Here is a 25,197-nt window from a genome sequence, read left to right on the forward strand (position 1 = left end):
TTTAAAATCAAAATAAAAGTTAATTGCAAACATATTCAGGGTTGTTCCAGTAATACAAGACAACCGAAAAACAACTAAAAACTCTTACATTTTTTTTTTTTTTTTTTTTTTGGTATTCGGTTGTTTTACATTTTTGGAACATTCCTGATTATAAGGACAAAATGGAAATACCGACTGCAAATTTGAATAAAGTGACTTTTTCTATATTTTTGACAGTTTTCTTAAAAATTAATTTACAATATGGAGAGTATGTATAATAACGATTATTTCACGAAATCTCTTTTCCATCATCAAAAAGTAAATGAAAATGCCAAAAAAAAAAAAAGCACTTCAATTCTCATATAAGTTTTTTTAATTACCAAAGAACTAAAAATATATTAATTTATGCATTCATCAATCCCCAATAAAATTATAGAGAAATTCATGTAACGTCACATCATATAACGTAGCGTGTCATACTCAGGATAAAACGAAAAAACGGGGAAATGGTGTTAAATTAAATTAACTTACAATATTTCCAATCATAATATAAAAGTTTTATGCAAAAAGTCTGGCCAATTTCGGAGAATTTTGCGCTTTTCAATTTCATGTTTAAACCAACTATTTGTAACGTAACGTCATCGCATGTTTTTGCTTATATCTTTTAGTCGGAGAGGTCGAATGTTTTCATCTTATTTAGTAACTATAGTTAAACTAAATTAATCAGATATTATCAAAAACTTTTAAAAAATTTTGCTTGTTTCTATGCTTTTGTCAGATTTTGGCGTACGACTGTAACGGGGCTAAGGAAATGTCCATATTCGAAATTCGAATTGCAAAGTTGAATTAAAAGCAGATATTTAAGCGGGTTTCCCACTGTGTGAAGTGTAAAACACCAGCTTACAGCTTACAGCTGCCCTTGCCCTTGTCTCTGATGCTGCTGTTGTTGTTCTTGTTGTTGTTGTCTCCCTGTTGATGTGACTGTCCATTCCTTAGTGCCATCCCCCGTTTGCCGGCTAAAAGAGAGATGAAGATGTTGTTGTTGTTGTTGTTGTTGTGGATGATGAGCTCTGAACTGGAAGAAGTTTGGGTAGCAATCATTCCCACTGAACGAATATCGAACGTTGCTTTTCAGTGCATGGGCATTTCCTACCTCATACATAATTGGGTGCTCTGGCAACTGTGCGAGTGTGTGAGTGTGCGAGTGTGCGAGTGTGTAAGCGTGTGTGTCTGTGTCGCTGCATGCGTATGCGCACTCTTCCTCCCTCTTTTTTTTTGGGCTGCTCTCGCTGTAACATACATTCTACATGCTTGTAACATGGGGGTTACATGACATTGAAACCAATTTTGAAGGTTCAACCTTTTGTCGGGTATATACATACATTTATCTGTATATAAGCGACTGCTTTTTTTTAAATTAACGCAGCAGCATCCACGAAATATTTATGTATCTTTTGGGTTGTGCTTTTGTTACTATGAGTACATTCATTCTGTGCTTGGTAACAGGCAAAATTTCGTTTGATTTAAATGTCGAAAGAAATAATAAAAACAAAGCATAATTCTTAGTTGGCTTTTCTCTTGCTTCGCAAGCATTCTATAACTACCTACCATTCCTTATCGTGTCAACCACTCACTATACACACACACGCACACATACACATGAACACACACGCAAAACAATCAGGAAGAAGACTGAAGAATAAACCCAAGCGGCTTAAACGAAACTTGCATGCTCTTTCTCAATTTTTTTTTAATACATAGCAGTTATAAATAATAAAGAAGTTTGATTTTTACAAAAAACTAAAAGCCCCACAAGCATATTTAATTTATACAAATAAATTTTATGCTATTAATGACACAAGTAGTTAATTAAAATAAAAAATAAAAATTAGGTAATAAACTTAATATTTTCAAAAAATACAGGATTTATATTTTTAAGAAAAAAAATTATTTGGGTTTTAAACGTATGTTTGTAGATATAAAATTAACATGCTAACTTTAATTACACTAAAGGCGCTATAATTCATGAACTAAAATAAAAAAATTATCAATTATATTAATTAAAATATATATATTAAAAAATATATATATACTATATATATATATAAATTAATTTAAAATAAAACTGAAACTGTTTTGGGAAATTCATCTCTAACAAATAAACAAACATGTGTTAATTTTGGTATACACATACAAACATACAGTCATAGTAATTATCTAATGCTGTTGAGGTATCAGCAAAGGGTTAGATCATTATCTCAATCTGTGTCAAATTGCATCACATTACAAAGCGCGCGCGCACACAGACACACACACACACATACACACACACAGTTGCACAGTCACATGTTAATGCATTCTCAGATTTTGAGCATAAGAAAAGAGCATACAAAAAGCAGAAACATAACGTAAGAAAAAAATATTACGACGACAACAAGAACAACAACCAAAGCAACTGGCAAGTCAACAGTCGATTGTTTATCAATGTGTAAATAAAAGCGCATTTATATTTGTATGCGTGCGTGTGTTTTCCAAAAGCATGGATGTGTGTGTGTGTGTGTGTGTGCCTGTATCGTTGCCCAAAAATTTCAATAGCAAAGGTCAATGAACTCGCGTCGTGCCAGTGCCTGACGTTTCTGATTGCTCTCTTACTCATTCGCTTACTCGCTCTCAGCATGCATGACTGCTGTTTGTGTGTGTGTGTGTGTGTGTGCTTGAGTATTGCGTTCCGCATTGCGCGCTCTCTTTGAATGCTGCTCTGCTCTTTGGCAGTTTTTGCGACTCTCTTGAATTTAGCATTGCTTCCTCGTTGCGTTTCATTCATAAACAGAGAGCGCCAGATATCGGCCAGGCCAACGAACTAAGGGCCGTTCGCGGTTAACATGTGCTTTGACCCCCCAGTTAAAGCGCACTACCCCCACTACAGATACATTCAACCACCATTGTGCATCTTGTATGTTACCGTTACCGTTACTTTAGTAATAGTAATGTGTTCATATGCTTTAAATTTAATTCAACCAAATATTGTTTGTTTTTTTGTTTTTTTTTTTGTTCTCTTATTTGTACTTACATTAACTGTCGACGTCCTTGCAGCGGCGGCATTTTTGTGGCCGGCTGGCGCTCATTTAATTAGATCCTCTTGTGAGCTTTTCTGCTGCTGCTGATGCTGCTGCTGCTGCTGTTATGATGAAGGCGTAATCCATGCTCTGTGGCTCTGCCAGCAGAGCTTTAACCGTTACACCTCTGTATTAAGTTACAGTTTGTGTGTTTATTGTTGTTATATTTAGCTTAGCAGTTCTCTTAAGTGTTACCTCTCACTTAAATTGAAGATGCAGCAAATGATTTATTTTGTTTTGATGTAATCCGTTGTTGTTGTTGTTTGCTGCAATATACATTTGTATTTATGTATGTATGCAGATACTTTTTACACACTTCTTAGATACTTGTGCTTAATTAACATTTACATTCAATTTGATTTACAATTGGGATGAATTTCTTTTTCTTTTTTTTTTATTCTATGTTGTTGTTGTTGGTTGAGGTTGTAGCACTTATGATTTAGATTAGAATAGGGGCACATGAACACATTGCGGGGTATCGCTAATTCCGTTTTAGATACAATACATTCTTAGCTTTATCCTAGGCTTAAATTAAAGCGCTTTTGGCTTTATTTTTTTCTTCTTTCAGTTGAATATTTCTTATGTGTTTTGCTTGCTGCTTGTCACATTTTCTCACGTCACTTTGCAAATACAAAATCTGCAACAGAAACAAACACAAAAACAAAAATTACGATTACGATTTGCGATCACAATTTGTTGTTGCCACTGCTGCAGAAGCTGCTGCTGGCTAAGGTGGGTGGGTGGACGGAGGGGGCTGCTGAGAGAGGGGTCAACCGCACGCAGCGCAACAACAACAAATGAACGCAATTGCATTAGTTGACGACGCCGACACCGGCAGCGACATCGACAGCGGCAGCGTCCTTGCTGACGTCTTGGCGCCTATTTCGAACAACCGGGCACTTGTCAATTGCTATGTGAATAAAGCAAAATATCAATAGCACTAATATGCACTTCATTTTTTTTAATGCTGCTGCCAGTGGCCACAACTTTGTTATTCATAATCATATACATATTTGCAGCAATATTCCAAATTCGTAAAAAAAAAAATACAACAAAAAACCAACTGTAATATATCGTTATCCGGGCGCGAACGACGACAGCTCGCGGCGAGTGAAATTTTAAGAATGAGAGAGAAATTTTTTCGTTTTCTTGTTTCGTTTCATCATTTGGTTCGGGTAGTTCGTTTGCAGGCCGAAACTATAGATGGCGCGCTTAAAAGCATGCAACACGAAAAACATTAACAGAATGTAACATTGCTCTGTTAACAGTTATCATCACTGTTGCCAACTTAGCTTCTTATAGCTACTTTCAAAGTTCGATTACTAGAAAAATTTAATAAAGATATATTCATATATATATATTTTTTCTAAAATCATGAAAAGTGCACGCAAAATCCAATTTAAATGCTTTCCGGCCAGAAATAGCTATTTTTCCTTTTAAAGTTGGCAGCACTGGATGTCATTTCTGTTATGGTCACAATTGCAAGCGGCGCGCAATTTAAATTTTTTTAGTTCTTTCTCAATAATTTGGGAACAAATTAACAATTTAATACAAATTTTTAGTTCCAAATTTGATTGAATAAAGGTTTTTCATTTTTTGAAGGTTGAAAGTTCGTTGAGATTCACGAAAAGAAGTTGTTTAAATAAGTTTAATTTAATTAAATTTAAAAAATTCTAACAAAAACTATAAAAAAGTTTAAAACTCTACTTTTAACATTTTAGGAGTCTCCGATTTGAGCCCATTTTCATATTGTGATTAAGCTCCAAGCCAAGCCTGCCAGCCCGTTTATTGTTGCGACATGATTTTTAAAACTAGTTGGCAGCACTCAAATTTTCGTTAAGGCTCTCTGTGCATGCATTGGATAAAGCTTGAGTATTGTACATCCAATACACAACCCAGCTTTGTAATATTACTAATATATCCATGTAAAAGCTAGAGACTGATTTGGGAAAATATTGTATAGTCCAATTTAATTTTTTTAGTTTTTAGCCGATAATTTGGCAAAAAGTTAACAGTTTAATAAAACAATTTTATTCGAAATTAGATAAAATATAGGCAATTTTTTTTATAAATGCTGGGACCTCGTTGTGCCACAAGGGAAGAGATTGTGTAATAAAATTTAAATTAGTTACATCCAAAAATTTTAAAAAACTCTTAAAAGAATTCTAAAAAATTGTTAAAAAATTAATTCAAAATGGATAACAGTCTGATCCAAGCCTGCCAGCCCGTTTTTTGTTGCGAGATGACTATTAAGACAAGTTGGCAGCACTGCTACTACATTTGAAAATCAGCTATTGTTCATCGCAATTTCAGCAATTTCTCGGATTTTTTCCAGACAGAAACAGCCATTTTTCCTCTAAAAAGTTGGCAGCACTGCAGCTGACTTCTCCAATTTTATCGCCGCAAGCAAAAACATATTTTTATATTAAAAGTGCATACCACTTTGTTTATTAATGTTCACTTAAACAATTTATCCATGTGAATAAAATGAAAGTAGCTTACTAACTAAAAGTAAGTCAATTATTAAGCATATTTTGGTAAAAAAATCTATATAATTTAAAATTTGAACTAGCGCCCATTTAGAATGACTGCATTGCGATATTAATAGGTGCATGTTGAAACATCGCTAACAGTAATATCGACTACTGCAATATATCGATGAGCAACATGCTTTCCTCCATGGGCTCAAAGGGAACAGTGAATAGCCATACTTCGATGCTTTCGGTTGAGGAGCTGCTGGACGGGTAAATATAAAAACCACGTGTTTTAATCGACAGGCTACTACGGCTAATTCTCATGTTGGCTCAATTGACGCGTTTAACCTTTTCCCTTTTTATTCCCTCTTTATTTTTTTGTATTGTTTTTTCTCACTTGTCAAAGGCAACGTAATAACTGACAATTGCAATTGAATTGTGCTTAACTGTTATCTTGAACAAGATATTCCTAACAGCAACAGCAACGCTTGCAAGCTGCAATCTGCAATCTGTGAAAAAGGAAACGCACATATATATATATTTATATATATATATACCAAAATATAGAATAGCAGCAGTGATAATTAACAATATCAAATAGAGACATAGTCAATTTGAGTGTTGTTTGTTATTATAGACTGTCTGTCGGCTGTCTGCCTATATTTATTTGTTTACTTTTGCGGTTGCTTTTGTTGTTCTTGGCTGTTGTTGTATTGCTCTTGGTTGTTGTCGTTGTCGTCGTTGCCGTTGACATCAATTGCTGCTCAAGTTGAACGCACGGCATGGCAAGCAGCTTTGAAGTCGCAGTCGCAATCGCCGACGCCAACGCCGACGTCAATAATGCTGGCGTCAACCTGAAGGCACGAGTCAATGGCTTAATGGGCAGCGGCGACGTCCCAGCAGATGTAGCTGACAATATGGAGCAGCTCCAGGATGGGCTAAGCTGCAATGAGCTGTTTAATAATGGCGATGGCCTAACCTACAAGTAAGTAATTGAAGGATCTGACAGTTTCTTACTGGACAGTTAATCAGTGTTGCCAACTCTTCAGGTCCTTCAAAGGCTATAACTAAAAGAGGCTAATTAGTTATTAGGTTGATTTTATACCCTGTATCTATTAAAAATAGTTAAATGTACATATATAACAGGCATATGGATATAATTCCGACCAGGGAATAACACCGAATCCGGTACAGGAACCGTTAACTGAAACTAACCGTTTCATTTTTAGTACCGGTACTGAAACCGTAACCGAATGAAAATTCTCTGTCAAGACCCGAACACCGAAACGATTGTGGTAAAGTTGCTAGGTCAAAGAGTTGTCCAACTTTCAACTGTCATAACTTGATCAAAACTAAATAGATTTTCAAACGGAATGTCATTTTGATCATGATTTGGCCTCTAAATTCATTTTGTATTCAATTTTTGTTCATTTATAAAATTTTATTATTTTCGACCAAGATTCGATTTCGATGGTAAGGGTCCCCCCTTTGAAATTTCGAAAATTCAAAATTTTAAATCTCAAGTTTTCACTTTTAATCAACTCCTTATATCGTAGTTAGTATAAAACAACACTTTAAACTTGATTCTGAGACCTTTCATTTTTTTGTAAAAAATCATGAAGAATTGGATAAAAATTTTGACTTGTAAAGTGACTAGTTCGAAGTCTGACCAACTTCAAAGTGCCATAACTTAAGCAAAACTGAACAGATTTTCAAGCGGAATGTCATTTTGACCATGATTTGGCCTCTAAATTCATTTTGTATTCAATTTTTTTCATTTAGAAAATTTTATTATTTTCGACCAAGATTCGATTTCGATGGTAAGGGTCCCCCCTTTGAAATTTCGAAAATTCAAAATTTTAAATCTCAAGTTTTCATTTTTAATCAACTCCTTATATCGTTATTAGTATAAAACAACACTTTTAACTGATTCTAAAACCTATCATTTTTTTGTAAAAAATCTTGAAGAATTTAGATTAAAATTTTTTGTGAAAAAATGCATGCACCCTTATATATAATCTAGATCAATATTAAAAATCTAATCTATTTAGCCCTGTCCGTGTGTCAGTCCGATTGTATTTACACTAAGATATCAGAGAAGGCAATATAATTCCTTTGATCATCATAATTTGAAAAAAAAATCAAATGAATTGAGTGAAGTTAAGTTGGCAACACTGCATATAATACTCATATATGGTATGACCTATCTAACCAATGTATGTAACATAAAATATTTCTCGACACAATCTCATCTTCATCTGACAATTGTTTGCTTTGTTTAGTGATTTTCTTATATTACCCGGCTATATAAACTTTGCCGCCGAGGATGTTGATCTTGGTTCTCCACTAACCAAGAAAATCGCATTGCGTGCACCGTTAGTCAGCTCGCCAATGGACACGGTAACCGAATCGGAGATGGCCATAGCAATGGCGGTAAGTGGCAAACAAATTGTTTACAAAAGTTACAAAAACAAAACAACAGACACCACAAACAAGGCTGCAAATCTGTTGTGTGTTGGTTTCATTTTGCGGTCTACTCAAATCAAATCAAAAGTCACCACACATTATTGTCTAGAATCTCAAAAAACTAGAAATAACTTAAACATGCTTTCGAATTAACTTTTGCGTTGTCATAATCTGAAGTTCGAGTATCGAAACATTTTGTGGTTTAGTCAATTCAAATCCGAAAGTCATTTATCAATTAATTATTTGTAATGCAAATGTTCTAGAATCTAAAATCTATAGAAAGTTTAAACATGCTATCACATAAACATTCCCAATGCCATTGATGTCAAGTATCAAATGTTATTACTAAATTCGAATATCGAAACAATAATATCAACTTAATATTTAAAAAAAATGTTGTGATCTAGAAAAGTTTAATCAAAAGTCACTAAATAATTAATTATTTCTAATGCGAATCATAATGCATTGACTGTCGAAGTCTAATATCTTCAAAGAACTTTAACATCAGCTTTCAAATTAACAATTGCAATTTCATCAATTTTATCAACTGTCAAACAAAGCAATAATACTAAAATTTGTATTCAAAACATTTTTTGATCTAATCAAGTCAAATCTAAAATGATTAAATCATTAATTATATTGTAATGCCAATCAGAATGCATTAACTAACTAAAATCGGGATTTAAATGGGAAAAAATTCAAATTAACACTTGGAAAATGTCAAGAAGTGTTAGATTCGCGCAATGACATCGAATTCGAATATCGAAACAGTTCGTAATGCCAATCAGAATGCATTAATTAACTAAAATCGAGATTTAAATGGGGAAAAAATTCCAATTAAAATTTGGAAAAAGTCAAGTGTTAGACATTGAATTCGAATATCGAATGCCAATCAGATTGCATTAATTAACTAAAATCGAGATTTAAATGGGAAATAATTCCAATTATAATTTGGAAATTGTTAAGAAGTGTTAGATTTGCGCAATGACATCGAATTCGAATTCGAAAATCGATACAGTGTGCAGCCTTGTAGTGTGCAGCAATGCAGTTAAGTGTCGATAACCGATAACGATCGGCCGATGCACATCGCCTTTGGTGTTTTGGTATCGGTGTCGCTCCAGTTGTGGTTGTAATTGAACACTCTTATGCGCCTCTATAATCGCTAATGTTTCCCTTCCAAAAAACAAAACTAAATTGAAAAACACATGCAAAACAAAAAAATGCATCAAATGTATATTTTGGCGCCCACGCGCAGCTGTGTGGTGGCATTGGGATCATCCATCACAACTGCACGCCGGAGTATCAAGCTTTGGAGGTGCACAAGGTTAAGAAATACAAACATGGCTTTATGCGTGATCCATCTGTGATGTCGCCGACCAATACCGTTGGCGATGTGCTCGAGGCTCGTCGCAAGAACGGATTCACCGGCTATCCGGTCACCGAGAATGGCAAACTGGGCGGCAAACTGTTGGGCATGGTCACCTCACGTGACATTGATTTCCGTGAGAATCAACCGGAGGTGAAGCTGGCCGATATCATGACCACCGAGCTGGTAACCGCACCCAATGGCATCACATTGCCCATGGCAAATGCCATACTGGAGAAGAGCAAGAAGGGCAAATTGCCGATTGTGAATCAGAATGGTGAACTGGTTGCAATGATTGCACGCACCGATTTGAAAAAGGCACGCTCCTATCCAAATGCATCAAAGGATTCCAATAAGCAGCTGCTTGTCGGCGCCGCGATTGGAACACGGAACGAGGATAAGGCACGTCTACAACTGTTGGTGGCAAATGGCGTGGATGTCATCATACTGGACTCATCGCAGGGCAATTCCATTTACCAGGTCGAGATGATCAAGTACATCAAGGAGAAGTATCCCGATCTGCAGGTCATTGGTGGCAATGGTAACTAACCCAAATACATATTCATATATTTATATTTTTGGCATGCTTATCCTCTAATACTAACATATATTGTATATCGTCATACCTTCTCCTCTCCCCCTTCACCCACCGTCTCCGTCTGCGTCTCCGTCTCCGTCAATCTTTCCCGCCACACCTCACAGTTGTTACACGCGCCCAGGCCAAGAACCTCATCGATGCCGGCGTTGATGGACTACGCGTGGGCATGGGCTCCGGCTCCATCTGCATCACACAGGAGGTAATGGCATGTGGTTGCCCCCAGGCCACCGCCGTCTATCAGGTATCCACATTTGCCAAACAATTTGGTGTACCGGTCATTGCCGATGGCGGCATCCAATCGATTGGCCACATTGTTAAGGCTCTGGCGCTGGGTGCCAGTGCCGTTATGATGGGCTCCCTATTGGCGGGCACATCGGAGGCACCTGGCGAATATTTCTTTTCCGATGGTGTGCGCTTGAAGAAATACCGAGGCATGGGCTCACTGGAGGCCATGGAACGTGGCGATGCTAAAGGTGCTGCCATGTCGCGTTACTATCACAACGAAATGGATAAGATGAAGGTTGCCCAGGGTGTCAGCGGTAGCATTGTGGACAAGGGCTCCGTATTACGCTATCTACCGTATTTGGAGTGCGGACTGCAGCATAGTTGTCAGGACATTGGCGCCAATTCGATAAGCAAACTCAGGTAAGAGATTCATATTCTATAGTCAAATATTCATATGGATTTGTAACTGTATCTGTATCTGTATCTTTATCACAGACAAATGATCTATAATGGGCAATTGCGTTTCATGAAGCGCACACATTCGGCCCAGTTGGAAGGCAACGTGCACGGCCTTTTCAGCTATGAGAAGCGTCTCTTCTAACATACAACAAGCGCTGCAGCGTCGTTAACTGGCGGCGGAGTGGGCGCTCATCATCATCAGCAACAACAACAACCCAGAACACAGCAGCAGCAGCAGCAACAACACCACCAACAACACCACCAACAACACCACCAACAACACCCACAACACCACCAACAACACCACCAACAACAACGACAACAGCAACAACACCATCGACTTGCCTACTGTGGAAGTCGAGAATTCTTAGAGCGATCCTATGATAGAGAGAACGTTGCAATCGCATCCCTAAAACGTCGCATGTGATCTATGCAAATGCCCATTTTCCAAAATTTTATATAGTTCTTAAGCTTCTTTCTAAAACTGTTAAAAATTGATCATCTAGGATCAATCAAATTGTCGAATCTTTTGAATCTATCCAGCAGCTGAATGGAGTCAAACCACTAGAGGCAAACATACTTATATAAGTCGTATATATATACTTATATACAAGATATCAACTCTATATGCCAAAACTTATTAAATGTACATTTTCCTGGAAAGAAGAACGCTTGAAATTATTTTAATGGCGACTTAAACGCTAACGGTTTTTACAGCGATCATTCCTTTTCCACCTACAAATAAAAAAAAAAACAAATATATATACAAACAAAATACCATGCAATACAATTTTTTTCATGATTATCCCTTTTTTATTATAATAATATTTATAATTATAATTTTGATTCTTGATTTATTTGTACATATACATACATAAATATATATAAATAAATTACATTCGGCAAATGCTTGACTTATATTTTAACGTTTTTTCTGTTGACCATTAAAGATTAGGGTATTATAAATATAGTGCTCTGAGAGAATAGTTTGAATAATAATAATTGTAATAGTAAATACATTAATCAAAAATATTATTTTGTATTTGTTAAGTAATTTCTTTAGTTATTTAGATTTTCGTTTTCTACTTTTTTTTTTGTTCCTGCTTTTTATTACTTTTTTGTAGTTTTAAGTTGAGATATTTGACAAAAAATTTGTGCAAAATAAAAAAAAACCCTTTTAAGGACACTTAAACAAAGCTATGTATATATACAGAATATATATGTATATGTGTGTGAATTTGAGTGCTTCTGTGTGTGAGTGTGTGTGTGTGTGTGTGTGTGTAAGAAGAAGCAACCGTGTGACATAGGAAATTAAGTTATTTTGAGCAAAATGATATGCAAAGCGATTTCATTAAAGAGAGACTAAAAAGACACGCACACACACTCATAAACACACACACACACACACACACATACATGCATGCATGCAGGCATATCAAAAATATATATATATATGTATATGTATGTATTGTGTAAGGTTGTATATATATAAAAGCTGGGAGGAATCGGATTGGAGCTAATGCGTTGGATTGTCAGGGGCCAGGCAATGCCATTTCTCATGAAAATGATCGGGAAGACGGATGCAGTCCTGCCATTGCTGCAGTCGATCGCCTTTGCTTTGGGCTCCCAGTTGTAGGCTGCCAAGGAAGTCGTTGCTCTTGCCCAGATCCTTGTCCCACACGGTCAGTATGAGCATCTCCTTGTTTAGATCATGTGGACTGGCCTCAAAATAGAACTCCTCGTTGTAGATGGGATTCAGAGTGCGCCACTTGACACTCGTCTTGTGCTTCTTATTTTTGTGCGCATCCGGTTTCAGTTGTCTAAAACAAATCAAATAAAATACACAACTGATTAAAGTTGAATATAAAAAAAATCAAGATTTTCGTACTTCAACAGTGGATAATCAATTCCTGAGTAATAAAACTGAGTAATAATATTTCATTTCAAGTTCGCTTTCGCAATCCTGGAAATCTTAAAATGAGATTTTTCTGGGATACTTTAGGTAGGTTTTGGGATTAATTCAAGTCTGCAAAGGATCGAAAGAAACTACTTTAAGTATTCAAAAATCATAAACTAATCCCAAAACATTATTTTTTTTGTAATTTTAATTTTTAAACTTGAAGCAAACTACTTTTAGTAAAAAAAAAATTTTAAATAGTTTAGTAAACAAAACTCTGTAGTTTCTGGAAATATTAAAAAAAAAAAAAAAATAGCAAGCTATATATTAGATACAGTTTTATATATTCTGACTAAGTTTGGTTAAAATCAGACTATTATACAGCTATGATAGAAATGGTCAGTCAGAATTTTAAAATTAACATCGATTCAACCCCAATTTAAGAAATGTAGTGCACATCAATCAAGTACGGACGGACGTACTTATGATCTAAACTATTTCGAGGATTTTGAGAAATTTGTACTTACAGCTTGACAAAGGGATCGGAGCTGCCATTGTTGTCCATGGCCAGCAGATTGATGCACTGCTTCACATTGACAACCAGTGCACGTCGTTTCGTATTGTAGCACAACGAGATGAGCATCTTGCCATTGGGCCAGCTCTGTGCAAGCTCCGCCTCGTTGCTGTACTGATCCTCCACGCCCAGCGGCACCGAGATGCGGTACTGCGATGTGCTGTGCACCTGCAACAACAAAATTACAAAGATCACTACACAAATCGAGTATAACGTTTAGATATGACATTTGAAGCTGGAGGTGCGCTACAGTTGAGTCGAGTCTGCTCGACCGTGAGATACCCGGTACCCAAATCTATGCATATATGCATACAAACCAATGCTTTCTTAAAGGCAACTACGAGATAACCTGTACCCAGGTCCTTAACTGTCCTAGCCAGGGATTAAAATCGTAACCTTGAAACTTTACCTTAACCGTTAAGCGTTCTTGAGTAATGATGACAAATGTATTCGGTCCCCCAAAGAACAGCTAAAAAACATTTAAGCTTAATTTAAAAAAAATTAATAAACAACCATATTATCGAAACATTTTTTAAGTTGTTTTTCGTCATCTGATGCTCCATGGGTTAGTTTGGACCCAGTAACTCGATAAATGTAACTTGTGATTAAAAATTTTTTTTTTCTTAACTTTTTCAAAATTATATATAAATATACATGTTAAATTAACGTATTACTTCCGAGATCGGAATGCGGCGTGAAACTTAAGATCTGCTTGAACTTAAGTACTTGTCACGAAATTTTTTCTTTTTTTTTTTGATTAAAATTAATAAATGATAACATTTCAATTTTTGTTTTAAAATACAAATTATAGTACAGTACAATTTCGATAATTCGGAGGTTTGTTTATTTGGACAACGCGAAAATTCGGACATTTAAATATATTCTCCGGACACCACACTTTTATTTTATTAACTCTAAGATCCGTAAACTTTAATGTTTTTGTATGTATGAAAGGCGTAAAAAAAAGTGGCGAAAATGACTGTAAAGTCAGTCAGACCAAATCAAATTGTATAGTCAAAGCGTATTTTCAATGCATTGAAAGCAACTGGTCAATATATCTGTTGTAAATACTGTATACTGTGGTTTATATTGCTCGGCCTTCAAAATCTTGTTATTTTATAAAAGTCGCATTCAAAAGAAAATCCATAAAAGTTAACGGACTGGAAATTGATAAGTTAACCAGTAAAAAATGCTAGAATTTATTTAAAATACATTTAATCAATTGTTACGTGTATGTTGTAAAAGTTGAATTCAAAAATTAAAATCGGTTTGGTCCCTGGTTGAAGTATTTTAAACTCGAAATGAGTTTTAAAAAATTTTCTAAATTTTTGTTATTAATGGTTTACAATTTGTAAATATCAAAATTTCTAAATTACATACATCCCGAGAATTTGTTCTACGTATTTTATTTTCCCCCAAAATAGATTGACACTTAATTTTCAATAATCTAAGCGTTATTCAGAAACCGATTTGGAAACTCACCGTGGATAGGCAAACCTTTGCGGCACCCAGAAAATCATGGCCATATTTATCATCATCGAAGAGAGCCACATAAAGCAGGGAATTGCCGAGCTCATCGGGCTCAACGCCGACAAACTGTAGGGTTTCATTAAAGTCCGGATTGCGGGTCTTGTGGACAGTTTTGGTGCGTTGCCAGCGTGTATATTTGGTATGTGCCTCGGGCGTTATGATGTTCAGCTTGCAATAGGGATCGGCCAAACCGGCGGCATCCATGGCTGGCAAATCTCTGGCCCGCACCATCGTGCAGTCCAGACTGTGGAAGCTCTCGCGATAGCTAATCGCAATCTCCAGCCAACCTAACAGCGGATCACGACAGTGTTGTTGTTGTTGTTGCTGCTGTGCAGGCTGCAATTGTTGGGATTGTGTGGCCGAATTGCCGGAACCGGAGCTGTCACTAAATGACCACGATGAGCTGATTGAGCTGCGTCTTAAGCAGCTGCTCTCACGTCGCAGATGCGCCACAGTGGACACATTCGAAATGCTAATGTTGTCATAGTCAGTGGACTGATGTTGTTGCTGTTGCTGCTGCTGCTGTTGCTGTTGCTGGTGTTGGTGGTGGTGATGTTGCTGGCGGCCAAAGAAAAACGAATTGGACAACTTGCGTTCGCCGCCATCGATGAAACTGCGTATGGAGCCGTAAGCGCGCAATCGAAAGCTCTCATCCCGTTGCAGCCGTGTGGCAGGTGTTTGACCCTTTGCCCCAACGCCATCCAGCTCATCCTCGGGCTCGGAGTGACCGCTGCCACTGCTGTTGCTGCTGCTGCTGCTGTCGTTGACGCGTATCGTCAGCTTCTTGATGCGTGCACCACTCCGGGTGGGCGTGCCGTGGCAACTCTGCACCGCACGCACACTTGCCGCTCCCCCAACCACTCCGGCCGCCTGTCCCTTGGCGCCCGCTGTGTGTGTTGTGGGCGTGGGCGTGGCACTGGCACTGCGCGGCATATCATAGTTGGGCAATCCCTTGAAGAACCATGCCCCCGATTTCTTCCACATCTCGCGCGTCTCCGAGCAAATGCGACACAGCCAAATCTCACGCGTCCGCTCGCTATTGTTATACCGTATGTTGATGTCTACGCTGCACTTGGTGCACACGGACTTGCGGCAATCCTCGCAGATGATGCGCTGCGGCCGCAACAGCCCAAATGTGTCGCCACAGAGGCGGCAACAGTTGGGACCCCGCTCCACGGCATGCAACTTGATTTTCTCAACACGCTCCACCAAACGGCCAACACGTTGCCGCTCCGCAATCTCGATCTCCTCATTGCGCCTTATCACGGATATTATGGCCTCCTGCTCCTCGGGCCGCAAGGGTTCATTGGTCTTTGAACTGCTCCAGCCGGCTTTCAATCTGCAACAACAACAACAACAACAGGTTGTTAGTGTGTCAATAATTACGCATATGTGTGTGTGAGAGGCAGAGAGTGGGTGCTACACTCTACACTGAAAAAAAAGAGCAACTTCTAAAGTCAAGAGCACTCATCTTAAATATTTTGTTCTTAAAATAAGCACATTTTAAGACTATATTACTAACAAGGCTGCAAGCCTCCAAAATTTTGTAAAAGGTTCGTTTCGGCGGTTCGAGCCATAGAGCAAGACATCGGTTCGGTTCGCGAATAGGTTTATATACCCGCTGAACCCAAAGTTTGGGTTCGAACCTTGGTTCAATTTCATACAAAAAATATTTGTATTGTTATAAATTTTTCTCTACATTTTGAACTAATACCAATTTTTTTTTAAGAAATCAAATTTTGATTATAATTTAAATTTATTTGTAGATTTAAGTGTGACTTATTTTAAGCCAAAGTCTCAAATAATTGCGTAATATAAGAAAACCATAAAATTTATGTAATTATTTTTTTTTCCAACCGAACCTTTTATTTTAGAAAGCGGTTCGGCTTAGGCTCGGGTTTCAAAGTAAATAATTTGAAGGGTTCGGTACATGATCCGGTTCAGGCTGCTTAAGAACTCGAACCGAACCGGTTCTACGAAGTTCGGTTCAGAATCGGTTTGCAGCCTTGGCTACTAATACTAAGAACATTAATCTAAAAAATCAAAGTTCTTGAAACAAGAATAAAAATCTTAAATTGTTAGGAAAGTATAAATATGCACTATTTCATATGAAATAAATGGTGGCTTCATGGCGCTCTGGTTAAAGAAACCGCTCCAGTTGTGTGAAGCAGTTCGAATCCCACTCGTAACAAATTAAAAATACATTTATAAAATAACCAAAGACCAAGACAAGACGGGATAAAATCAACATAAAAAATAATTTTTAATATTTTCATTTTTTGATTGTAATTTCAAGAACATTTATTCTTAAAATAAGAACTTGGCCTCATTTAAAATGAATTTTATGTTCTCGACGCATTTTTTAGACCAAAATTCTTAGTTTTGTGACCAAAATCTTGATTTTAGAACAATTTTTTTTTATCAGTGTAGTAGTGGGTCAGTGTGCGGCAAATGAGCGTCATTAGTGCTGGCTGCTTAATGCGGTTTTCATGTTGTTGTTGCTTTTGCTGTTTTGGGGCAGCTGCTAAAGTGACAGCAACAGCAACAGCCTCAGTTCCATGGCCAAAATGTCAAGTTCAAAGTTAATTAAGAAGCAATGTCGCCTGGGCTCCAAGAGCTCAGGGCCAAGTTCGGGTAAGGCTACAACTACGGCTACGGCTACGGGCAAGACTACGGCTATGTGTGTGTACGGGTTTGGGCTTGCGCGTTTATAGCCACTTTGGTATCACTTACACATGGCATTAAATACACAGCCGCTTGTCAGCTATACGGGTGCTCACACACACACGCACACCCACACACGCACACAAAACACAACATATGTAAATTAGGGTGGCCCCTTTTTTTATACCCTTGCAGAGAGTATTATTATTTTGACACGAAAAGTGAAAAAACACCATGCGGCAGACTCCATAAAGTGTTTATGGAATAATCCAGCGTGACGAACGTTACATTTTTTCATTTGGCGCTTTGATTGAGATATTTAGATTCAACTGGCTCACGAAAAAAAAAATATTCATGATCAAATTTTTGTTAAAAACGTTACGAGCCTATAAGCGCAATGATTTGTTGCTGATGTTTTAATATTAAACAAAAAATTGTGCTTTCATTTTAAGCCAAAAGAATGACAAAATAGCAAGATAGCCAACATTTTAAGGAATCTAATGTAAGATAATTATTTTGGTAATATTTTTCACTTTTTCAATGGGATTCAATAACTTATCGTTGATTTATAAAAAAAAAAACACTTTTTAAAAATTTCCGGCTCTCTGCAAGGGTATTAAATCTGCGGCATGCTAAAGATAAACATTCTTACATTCTTACATATTATATTTTTCGTTAATCCAGCTTTACATATCTTTCGATAAACCTGTTATCCCTGTGAGCATTCTAGAATGTTTAAACAAGACTTGGAAAATCTAAATACATATAGTATTTTTTCATCTCACTTCAAAATAATAATAGGAGCATCAAAAAATAAAATTAATGTGATGTGAATAATGTGAATTTCGAGTAGACCAGAAATTTCCGCAGGCGGAAAGTATTCTATGGAAACTTCTTTTTTTCATCTTCTTTTTCTCTTTTCGGCACCGAAATTTTTATATGGAATTTTGACCTACCAGAACGTTTTCTGGTCTGCTCGAAATAGGCCTATAAAGGCAAGTTAAACGACCGCGGAATGAAAAACTCCATATAAAAATATAAGCGAAAAAATTATTCGCTGTTTTTTTTTATATGAAGTTTTTTATTCCGCGGTCGTTTTGCTTATAGTTTAACTTTCTCTATTACAGTTTTATGAAAGTTGCAAATTTTCCCAACAACATTAGCTTAACTTATTTCTTCAATGTAAAGTTAAATAAAGCGCTGTTAATTTTACTTCGAAGCTCTGCAGGAACTACTCAAAATTTAATCATTTACTTAACTTGTGAACTTAGGTTCACTTAAAGTTTAAAAACTTTCGTTGTGGGTCTAACCAAAGGTCGTAAGTGCCAGCTTTCGACTTAAGAAACTTGTTGAATTTTAAAGATGTTCTGGTTTTAGTCGAACTATAAACTTTGAAAAGTATTAAGTAATCGTAATAATATAGCTTTGCTACTAGAGCTTATGGACTTACAAATTAGTTGTTCTTTTTTCTCATGACTTTGAAGTGATTTCAATAGGACCTAAAATGAATTGCCAAATTTTACTCAAACTAATAGATTTCATATATCCTGCTCAATTGATATGCAGGCACAATTTGGATTCGCTTTTAACTAGTTCGTAACGACTTGAAAAGTCTTTGGCTGTTTAGAGGAAAGGCGTTACCAAACAAGTATAATTTATTAAGAGTTTATACTGTGCATTACTGCTGCGAGTGTATAAATAGCGCAGGTGAGAGCGTAACATTAACTTTATGCATATAAACTAGGTTCACTCTATAACACTTTGACATGCAAATCTCACTTGGTATTTGTTTCTGTTCGTGTTCCTTGTACTACTCGTACTGTGACCGCCGTTTCGTTGCCTTGTCGTGTCTCGGGTTTATTGACTTGCACGTGCCATTGAATGTACAACATACACACTCCATATGATGTCCCTCAGCTCTATTTCAAATGTTTTTCATTGAATTTAAATTTTACAATCTAACTATGGATAACAGCCACACAATAAAAAGTGTGGGGGTCGGAGATTAGACTACCCGTGGTTTTATGTACTTTGATTCGCTGAATCCGAATCTAAAGTCCATTTTGCTCTAGCACGTCAGGATTTTTTCCCTAGTCTCAAATGACCTGTCTATAAAAATAAATCCTTTTTTTTTAATATCTCAAAAATATGCTAAGGGAAAGAAATCACATTCAAATGAGAAAGATAATCACCGCATCTGAAGCAGATTTTGGTATGGTTTCATTATATCTGAAAAGGTATTTGTAAAGTAAGAGAACTTTGTAACTTAAGTTACAAATTAAGGCAATGAATAAAATTGAATTTTGAGATAAAAAAAACATGTGAAAAAGGCTATAGTCAAGATCCCGACCATAGGATACCCGTTTTTTATTTCAATATATATAAAAATACTTTAAAGAAATAACTTGTATTACTTTAAAAACATTAAATCGGCGATTTAGTGGGATAATAGATGTTACTAATATATAACGTTAATTACCAAAAAAAAAAAAAATGTATTGTCCTAAAAACTGTCGGTTTGGTGGTTTTTCCCGATTTGAGGTGGCGGAGGGGGGCGTGGCTTAAATTTGAAACAAACTTGATCTGATTTGGGTATATAGAAATCTGTGTGCCAAATTTTAGTGACTCTACCTCTTATAATCTCTGAGATCCTATTGTTCATACAGACGGACAGACAGACAGACATACGGACAGACGGACATGGCTATATCGACTCGTCTGTTGATGCTGATCAAGAATATATATACTTGATAGGGTCGGAGGTGCCTCCTTCCCCCTGTTACATAAATTCCAACGGACACAATATACCCTTTTACTTATTGTTTAAGTAACGGGTATAAAAAAACATATTTTTTATACAAAAATGTAAAGTCCTATGCTCAATAAGAAACAGGCTCGGAATGAAGAGTTCTATATAAAAAAAAGAAATATCTACGAGTGGTTATTGTATTGTAACGAAGTATTTGAAAATTGTATGTATATAACAAAGGCAGATTATTTTCTCGAATGTACAATACATTCGCATACTCTATGAGTTTGTGAGTGGGAGCATACAAGTATGTATATATGTATATCTGTGTGCTTTAACCTCGCCAGTTGCCTTGAGGGCCTTCAGCTTCTGCTTCTCCTTCTGCTTGAGCTTCAGTTTCAGTAGCTGTCGTACAAGCTGCCCTAAAGCTGCAAATGGCCTTTGACTTAGTGCAACAGGCAATGAAGGAGTTACGTTTGGAATTTGCATTTGTTTTTGCATTTGCTTTCGCGTGCATTTAATAATTTGTTTGCCCCATTTGGAGCACTTAAAACGCAATTGCAAAATGCACTTAACAAGTGTGCACACTCATTTTTCATTCAAACATAACGATAGTTCGTCACGCGACGAATATTTACCAGGCTTATACGACAGCCTAAGTCCGCCTTAATGATATCGAGTTGAGTTAAAACGCATTTGTAATCCGCTTCCTTTTCAAATGCGTTTTAAGGCGAAAAAGTGATTTCCAGAAGATTGCACTTAAGACTCATGACTATTTTTTTTTTGAGTCACTTAACAAAATCAGAAAAGATATGCAGCTTAAAACGCTATTGATTAAATCGGTTTAATGCCGCATAAACTTCTGAATGCAATGTGAATCGACAAGTGAAATCGAGCAAAAAAAGAATCAAGTTGTCGATATATCGAAAAGCAAAACATCGAGTTACATTAAGGTTTCTCGAAATCAAATTTTGTAATTTAAAAACGCAATTGTTATCAATTGTAATTACAAATCTTATTTTTTTAAATTGTATCTTCTATCGTTCTAATGACTTTGGTTCAAAAAGATGCAAGTTGTCTGAAAGGCGATAGGTAATTTGTCCCAGTTCATCTCATTTGCATTAACAGCTGTTGATGCGGCTGTCTTGATTTGAATTTCAAGTACAGCACCAGTGCTGCCAGAATCTTCGAAGCAAAAATAGCAAGATTTGAAAAAAAAAGTTGCTAAAAATGATGTGAAAATTGCAAAAATAAAAAGAAAATGCTAAATCATTAAAATGATCGTTTTCAACAAATATATGTATGAATTTAACAAAAAATATAAACCAACTTGAATATACTTAAATTAAAAAGGAACATGATTTTAAGCAATTAGATAAACATTTAACTAAAGAATACTTATAATGCTATGTAACTCGTCAGCTTCATTTAAATCAGCGTACTTCTTATTGCCAGTAATTTGTGCCAATTAAAAAAGTGGTTTTAAATTTTTGGCATTTTAATCCAATCGTAAAAACACTTTTAAGTTGTTTATATAATCGAACCATTAAGTTAAATACAAGTTGCGATATTTTTGTGAGCCATTATTAATCATAATTTGTGCTATCAATTTTAAAAATCCAAAAATGCTTATGAAAAATGAAAAAATGCTAGTTTTGTAATAAAGTTGCTAAAAATTGCTAAAGAAAAATTAAAAATGGCTAGATTTGTGGCTATTAGAATTTTTGAAAAAAAAAGTTGCAAATTTTTTTAAAAGTTGTTAGAACTAGCAACTAAATTGCTAAACTGGCAGCACTGCACCGCACCGCACACCACTTCAAGCCCCGCCCCGCTCCACTCCGCCGTGCCCTTCCCTGTTCCGTTCCGTTACATTCCGGCGAGACATGCACATTCAGCCACATTGAACGGTATCCGTGTCCAGTGTGCATGCGTCACGCACAGGAATTGTTGCTGTTGTTGTTGTTGTATTGCTCCCTGCGCCGAGGCATTGTTTCTATGCTATTTTATGTATATCCACTTGAAATGTAACTGCGAAAAATGAGCGAACGGAAGTGTAAATTGAGCACTTGAAACCTGCCAAGCCGCCCAACGGTTCGCCACACAGCTGCCATCCGGCGTGCCTGCTGTGCGTGTACGTGTGTTTTTTTTTTTTTGCGGCTTGGCATTATGCATAAATGTACTTCTGTATTGGTGTATGTAGGTATGTTGTTTGCGCGCGTGTGTGTGTGTGTGAGTGTGCTTGCACGTGTATGTGCTTGTATTTAATTCAGCGTAAGGCTCAATTCCCATTTTCAGTCAGCTGGGATTGCGCCTCTCAGTATGCTACACATTTTAACATTGACACAACATATGCTTCTAGCTGCCTGCGCTGGTGTGCGTTTGTGTGTGTGTGTGTGCTTACAGTGGCTGTCAGCTTATGTGGTCCACTACATTTATAATTATGTTTTAATATCATTGCTTAATTCAGATACATTTAATAATTATAAAAAATAGTATGAAATTATTTTGCTCAAGTTAAAAAAATTATATTATCATTATACAATAAACTCGTTTAGAATTCGCAATATGTAAGAGTAGTGGTTCAAATAAGCTGAAAGCCACTGTATGTTTCTCTGTCTGTGTGTGTTTTGTGGGGAGTGGAATTGTTAATACAATTGTAAATGTAGATGAATGGGCGGACAGACACAAAACTCTCCCTCGCTATTTATGGCTGTGTCAGTCAGTCTGTCAAATATGAGTGGTCGCCATTAAATTGCAATAAATTATCATGTTGCGAGCATCTTAGATTCATTGCAATGGCAGTGTTATAAGCCATGACAAGCTGGCATTCATAAATAAATTGGAGCATTATTAAAATTTAATTAATCTGTCAGCGGCATACCAACAATTATGATTAGGCCGACAATGAAGGACAGCATGTGGCTTTGGCTGCTTCTCTTGAGTCCTTGACGGCGCATTGCCAATTCATGGTCATGACACACACACACACACACACACACACACACACACTCATACATAACTCACGCAGACAAAAGTATCTCTCTAGCTCCCCCCACACCTCCTGCGTGTGTCACTGCACGGGTGTAGATGTGTGTGTGTGTGTTTGTGTGTTTGTGTATATAAGATTAGCTAAAACGCGCAGCATTGTATGTAGCTTAATCAAACATACACAGACAAAAATCATTCTAAAATTCAAGTTTAAAGTTCTTGATCTTAACACGTGTTTTTATACACGTTATTAAAAAAAATAAGTAAAAGGATATATTGTGTTCTTTAAGAATATATTCAGAGTATTATTGTTAAATTAAGACAATATGCAGGACGCAACATAAAAACAATCCAATAAGCCGAATATATATGATTTAACTAAAAAAAAAAATCTTAACAGACCCCGAAAATCAAAATATTGCTGAGAAAAATCACGTATTTTCTACTTGGTTCAAGAAAATTGGGGATTGCCGTACTTCTGACACCGCATTGGGTTGATTTTGTGCCGGAAGCTCGGATTTTTCTTTCTGTGTACACTTACACACGAAAACAAACACACAGACCGACAGACGGACAGGCGGACAGACAGACACATGCAAAGGGACAGCGGCGACTGACGCAGTCAAAGTTAATTAAATTATAACTAAAGCTTTTGTCGACACATACGCGACAGTTGAGCTGATATTGTTATTATTGTTGTTGTGCTGAACGCTAACTGTTGCGCGCCGCTTGTCGCCTTATCAGTCAGCACAACAATATCAACAAGAACAACAATATGAGCGAGCAGCTTTTGTTTATGACGCGCACACCACGTTACATTCACATTGTACACATTGCTTACGTTTATTCAACGTTAATGCTATTGTTTAACTTTCACACACACACGCACACATATAAAAAAAAAACCAGACTTTGGAGCTGCGCCCAATTGTTGCATTGACAATTTATGTTGCCTACTTTTGAGCGCACTCATCACCGTACTGTCCTTGCTCTTAAGTTGTTGTTGTTGTTGCTGCTGCTGCTCTTTGCTACTTACTTGGCACGCAAGGCCAGCTGCCTGTCACTGGGACAGACAAACTTGTTAGCCGTATTATTGCGATTCGCGAAATCCATTTTCTCACATTATATGCTTATTAACAGTTTTCATGTACACAAATTAAATATAAGATTTAAAACAAAAAAAATAACAGAAATTTAAAAAAAAATACGTTGCCTGCCAGCAGGCGCACTCTAGTTAAATGCTTGTTATTGTTTATTTCAACTGTTGTTTGCGGCATACAACACGCAAACAACAACAAAATGAAACACGTCTAAATGCGCACGCAGCTGGTGCGCGTCTATCCCTATGTAATTTCAACTGCTCTGCAGCCACAGTTGCCAGTCGCCCCATTCGCAAGACGCAACAGCCGCTAGCGATGTGCCTTATGCCGCAAAAAAAAAATATATAAACTATCGACAACAGCTAAACATCGATTAAGCTGCGTTTATGCGTTATAATCGCAAATTTACTTTAATAGTGCTGCTTATTGTAATGCATCATTGGGTTTTTTTTGTAACCAATCATACATATTGATATTTTATCTAAGTACTTCATTATACACAGCAATAGAATTATCTTATTTAAGTTACTTTCTCTACGGGATTACATTTAATGCTAAAGTCCAACTCAATGTTTTTTAAAAAATTTTTATTTTTATGTTTAAGTTAATCTAATATTATTTTATCATATTTAACGACAACGGTAAATTTTGCATGCGATCGATAACTAGAAGGTATCGCAAAGCACAATGCGATAGCTTTCAACAATCGATTGTGCCAACCCCAACTGAGACCCTTTAGCACATGCAAAGAGTGTGAGCGAGTTTGGTTGGTGATGGGTGTTGATGGGGTTGGTTAGGCCGCATTCATCAAACAGCTTCAGTTTCAGTCCCTAGTTTCGCATATTTGCACGCGCTGAGCCAAAGCAAAGCTCGTTTGGGGAACAACACTTGAGCACGAGCACCGCCCTATATCTATCTCTGTCCCTCGCTCTTCCTTTTGCTCTGACAGACACACTTTCTCTCACACTTTCGAGCATGAGGGTTTTTAGTCAGTGTTGCCAGAACTTCAAAT

General features: G+C 36.7%; 2 protein-coding genes and 1 long non-coding RNA gene across 4 annotated transcripts; 1 reads left to right on the top strand and 2 right to left on the bottom strand.

The window, feature by feature from the left end:
- Positions 1-3,491: 3,491 nt before the first annotated feature.
- Positions 3,492-4,219, bottom strand: LOC117794318. Its single transcript, XR_004618408.1, has 2 exons — positions 4,160-4,219; positions 3,492-3,732 (listed from the first exon to the last, which is right to left on the bottom strand). It is a non-coding gene; the product is annotated as an uncharacterized LOC117794318 (long non-coding RNA).
- Positions 4,220-5,746: 1,527 nt separating this feature from the next.
- LOC117794290 (inosine-5'-monophosphate dehydrogenase) lies at positions 5,747-11,468 on the top strand. Of its 2 annotated transcripts, XR_004618406.1 has the most exons (7): positions 5,747-5,839; positions 5,976-6,554; positions 7,852-8,002; positions 9,291-9,942; positions 10,104-10,644; positions 10,720-10,924; positions 10,955-11,468. XR_004618406.1 is itself a non-coding variant. In XM_034634895.1 (6 exons), the coding sequence occupies exons 2-6, from the start codon at positions 6,352-6,354 to the stop codon at positions 10,823-10,825; spliced, it is 1,653 nt and encodes a 550-aa protein (XP_034490786.1). In that variant the 5' UTR covers positions 5,747-5,839; positions 5,976-6,351; the 3' UTR covers positions 10,826-11,468. The 2 variants fall into 2 exon arrangements, 1 of the variants encoding a protein (XP_034490786.1); XM_034634895.1 differs by having other exon boundaries at positions 10,720-11,468.
- A 321-nt stretch (positions 11,469-11,789) lies between these two features.
- On the bottom strand, positions 11,790-24,218 carry LOC117794288 (rabphilin-3A). Its single transcript, XM_034634893.1, has 4 exons — positions 24,122-24,218; positions 14,637-16,023; positions 13,108-13,322; positions 11,790-12,503 (listed from the first exon to the last, which is right to left on the bottom strand). The coding sequence occupies exons 1-4, from the start codon at positions 24,196-24,198 to the stop codon at positions 12,200-12,202; spliced, it is 1,983 nt and encodes a 660-aa protein (XP_034490784.1). The 5' UTR covers positions 24,199-24,218; the 3' UTR covers positions 11,790-12,199.
- Between the last annotated feature and the right edge of the window lie 979 nt (positions 24,219-25,197).

This window comes from Drosophila innubila, chromosome X (assembly GCF_004354385.1).
Source record: "Drosophila innubila isolate TH190305 chromosome X, UK_Dinn_1.0, whole genome shotgun sequence".
NCBI classification, from domain to species: domain Eukaryota; kingdom Metazoa; phylum Arthropoda; class Insecta; order Diptera; family Drosophilidae; genus Drosophila; species Drosophila innubila.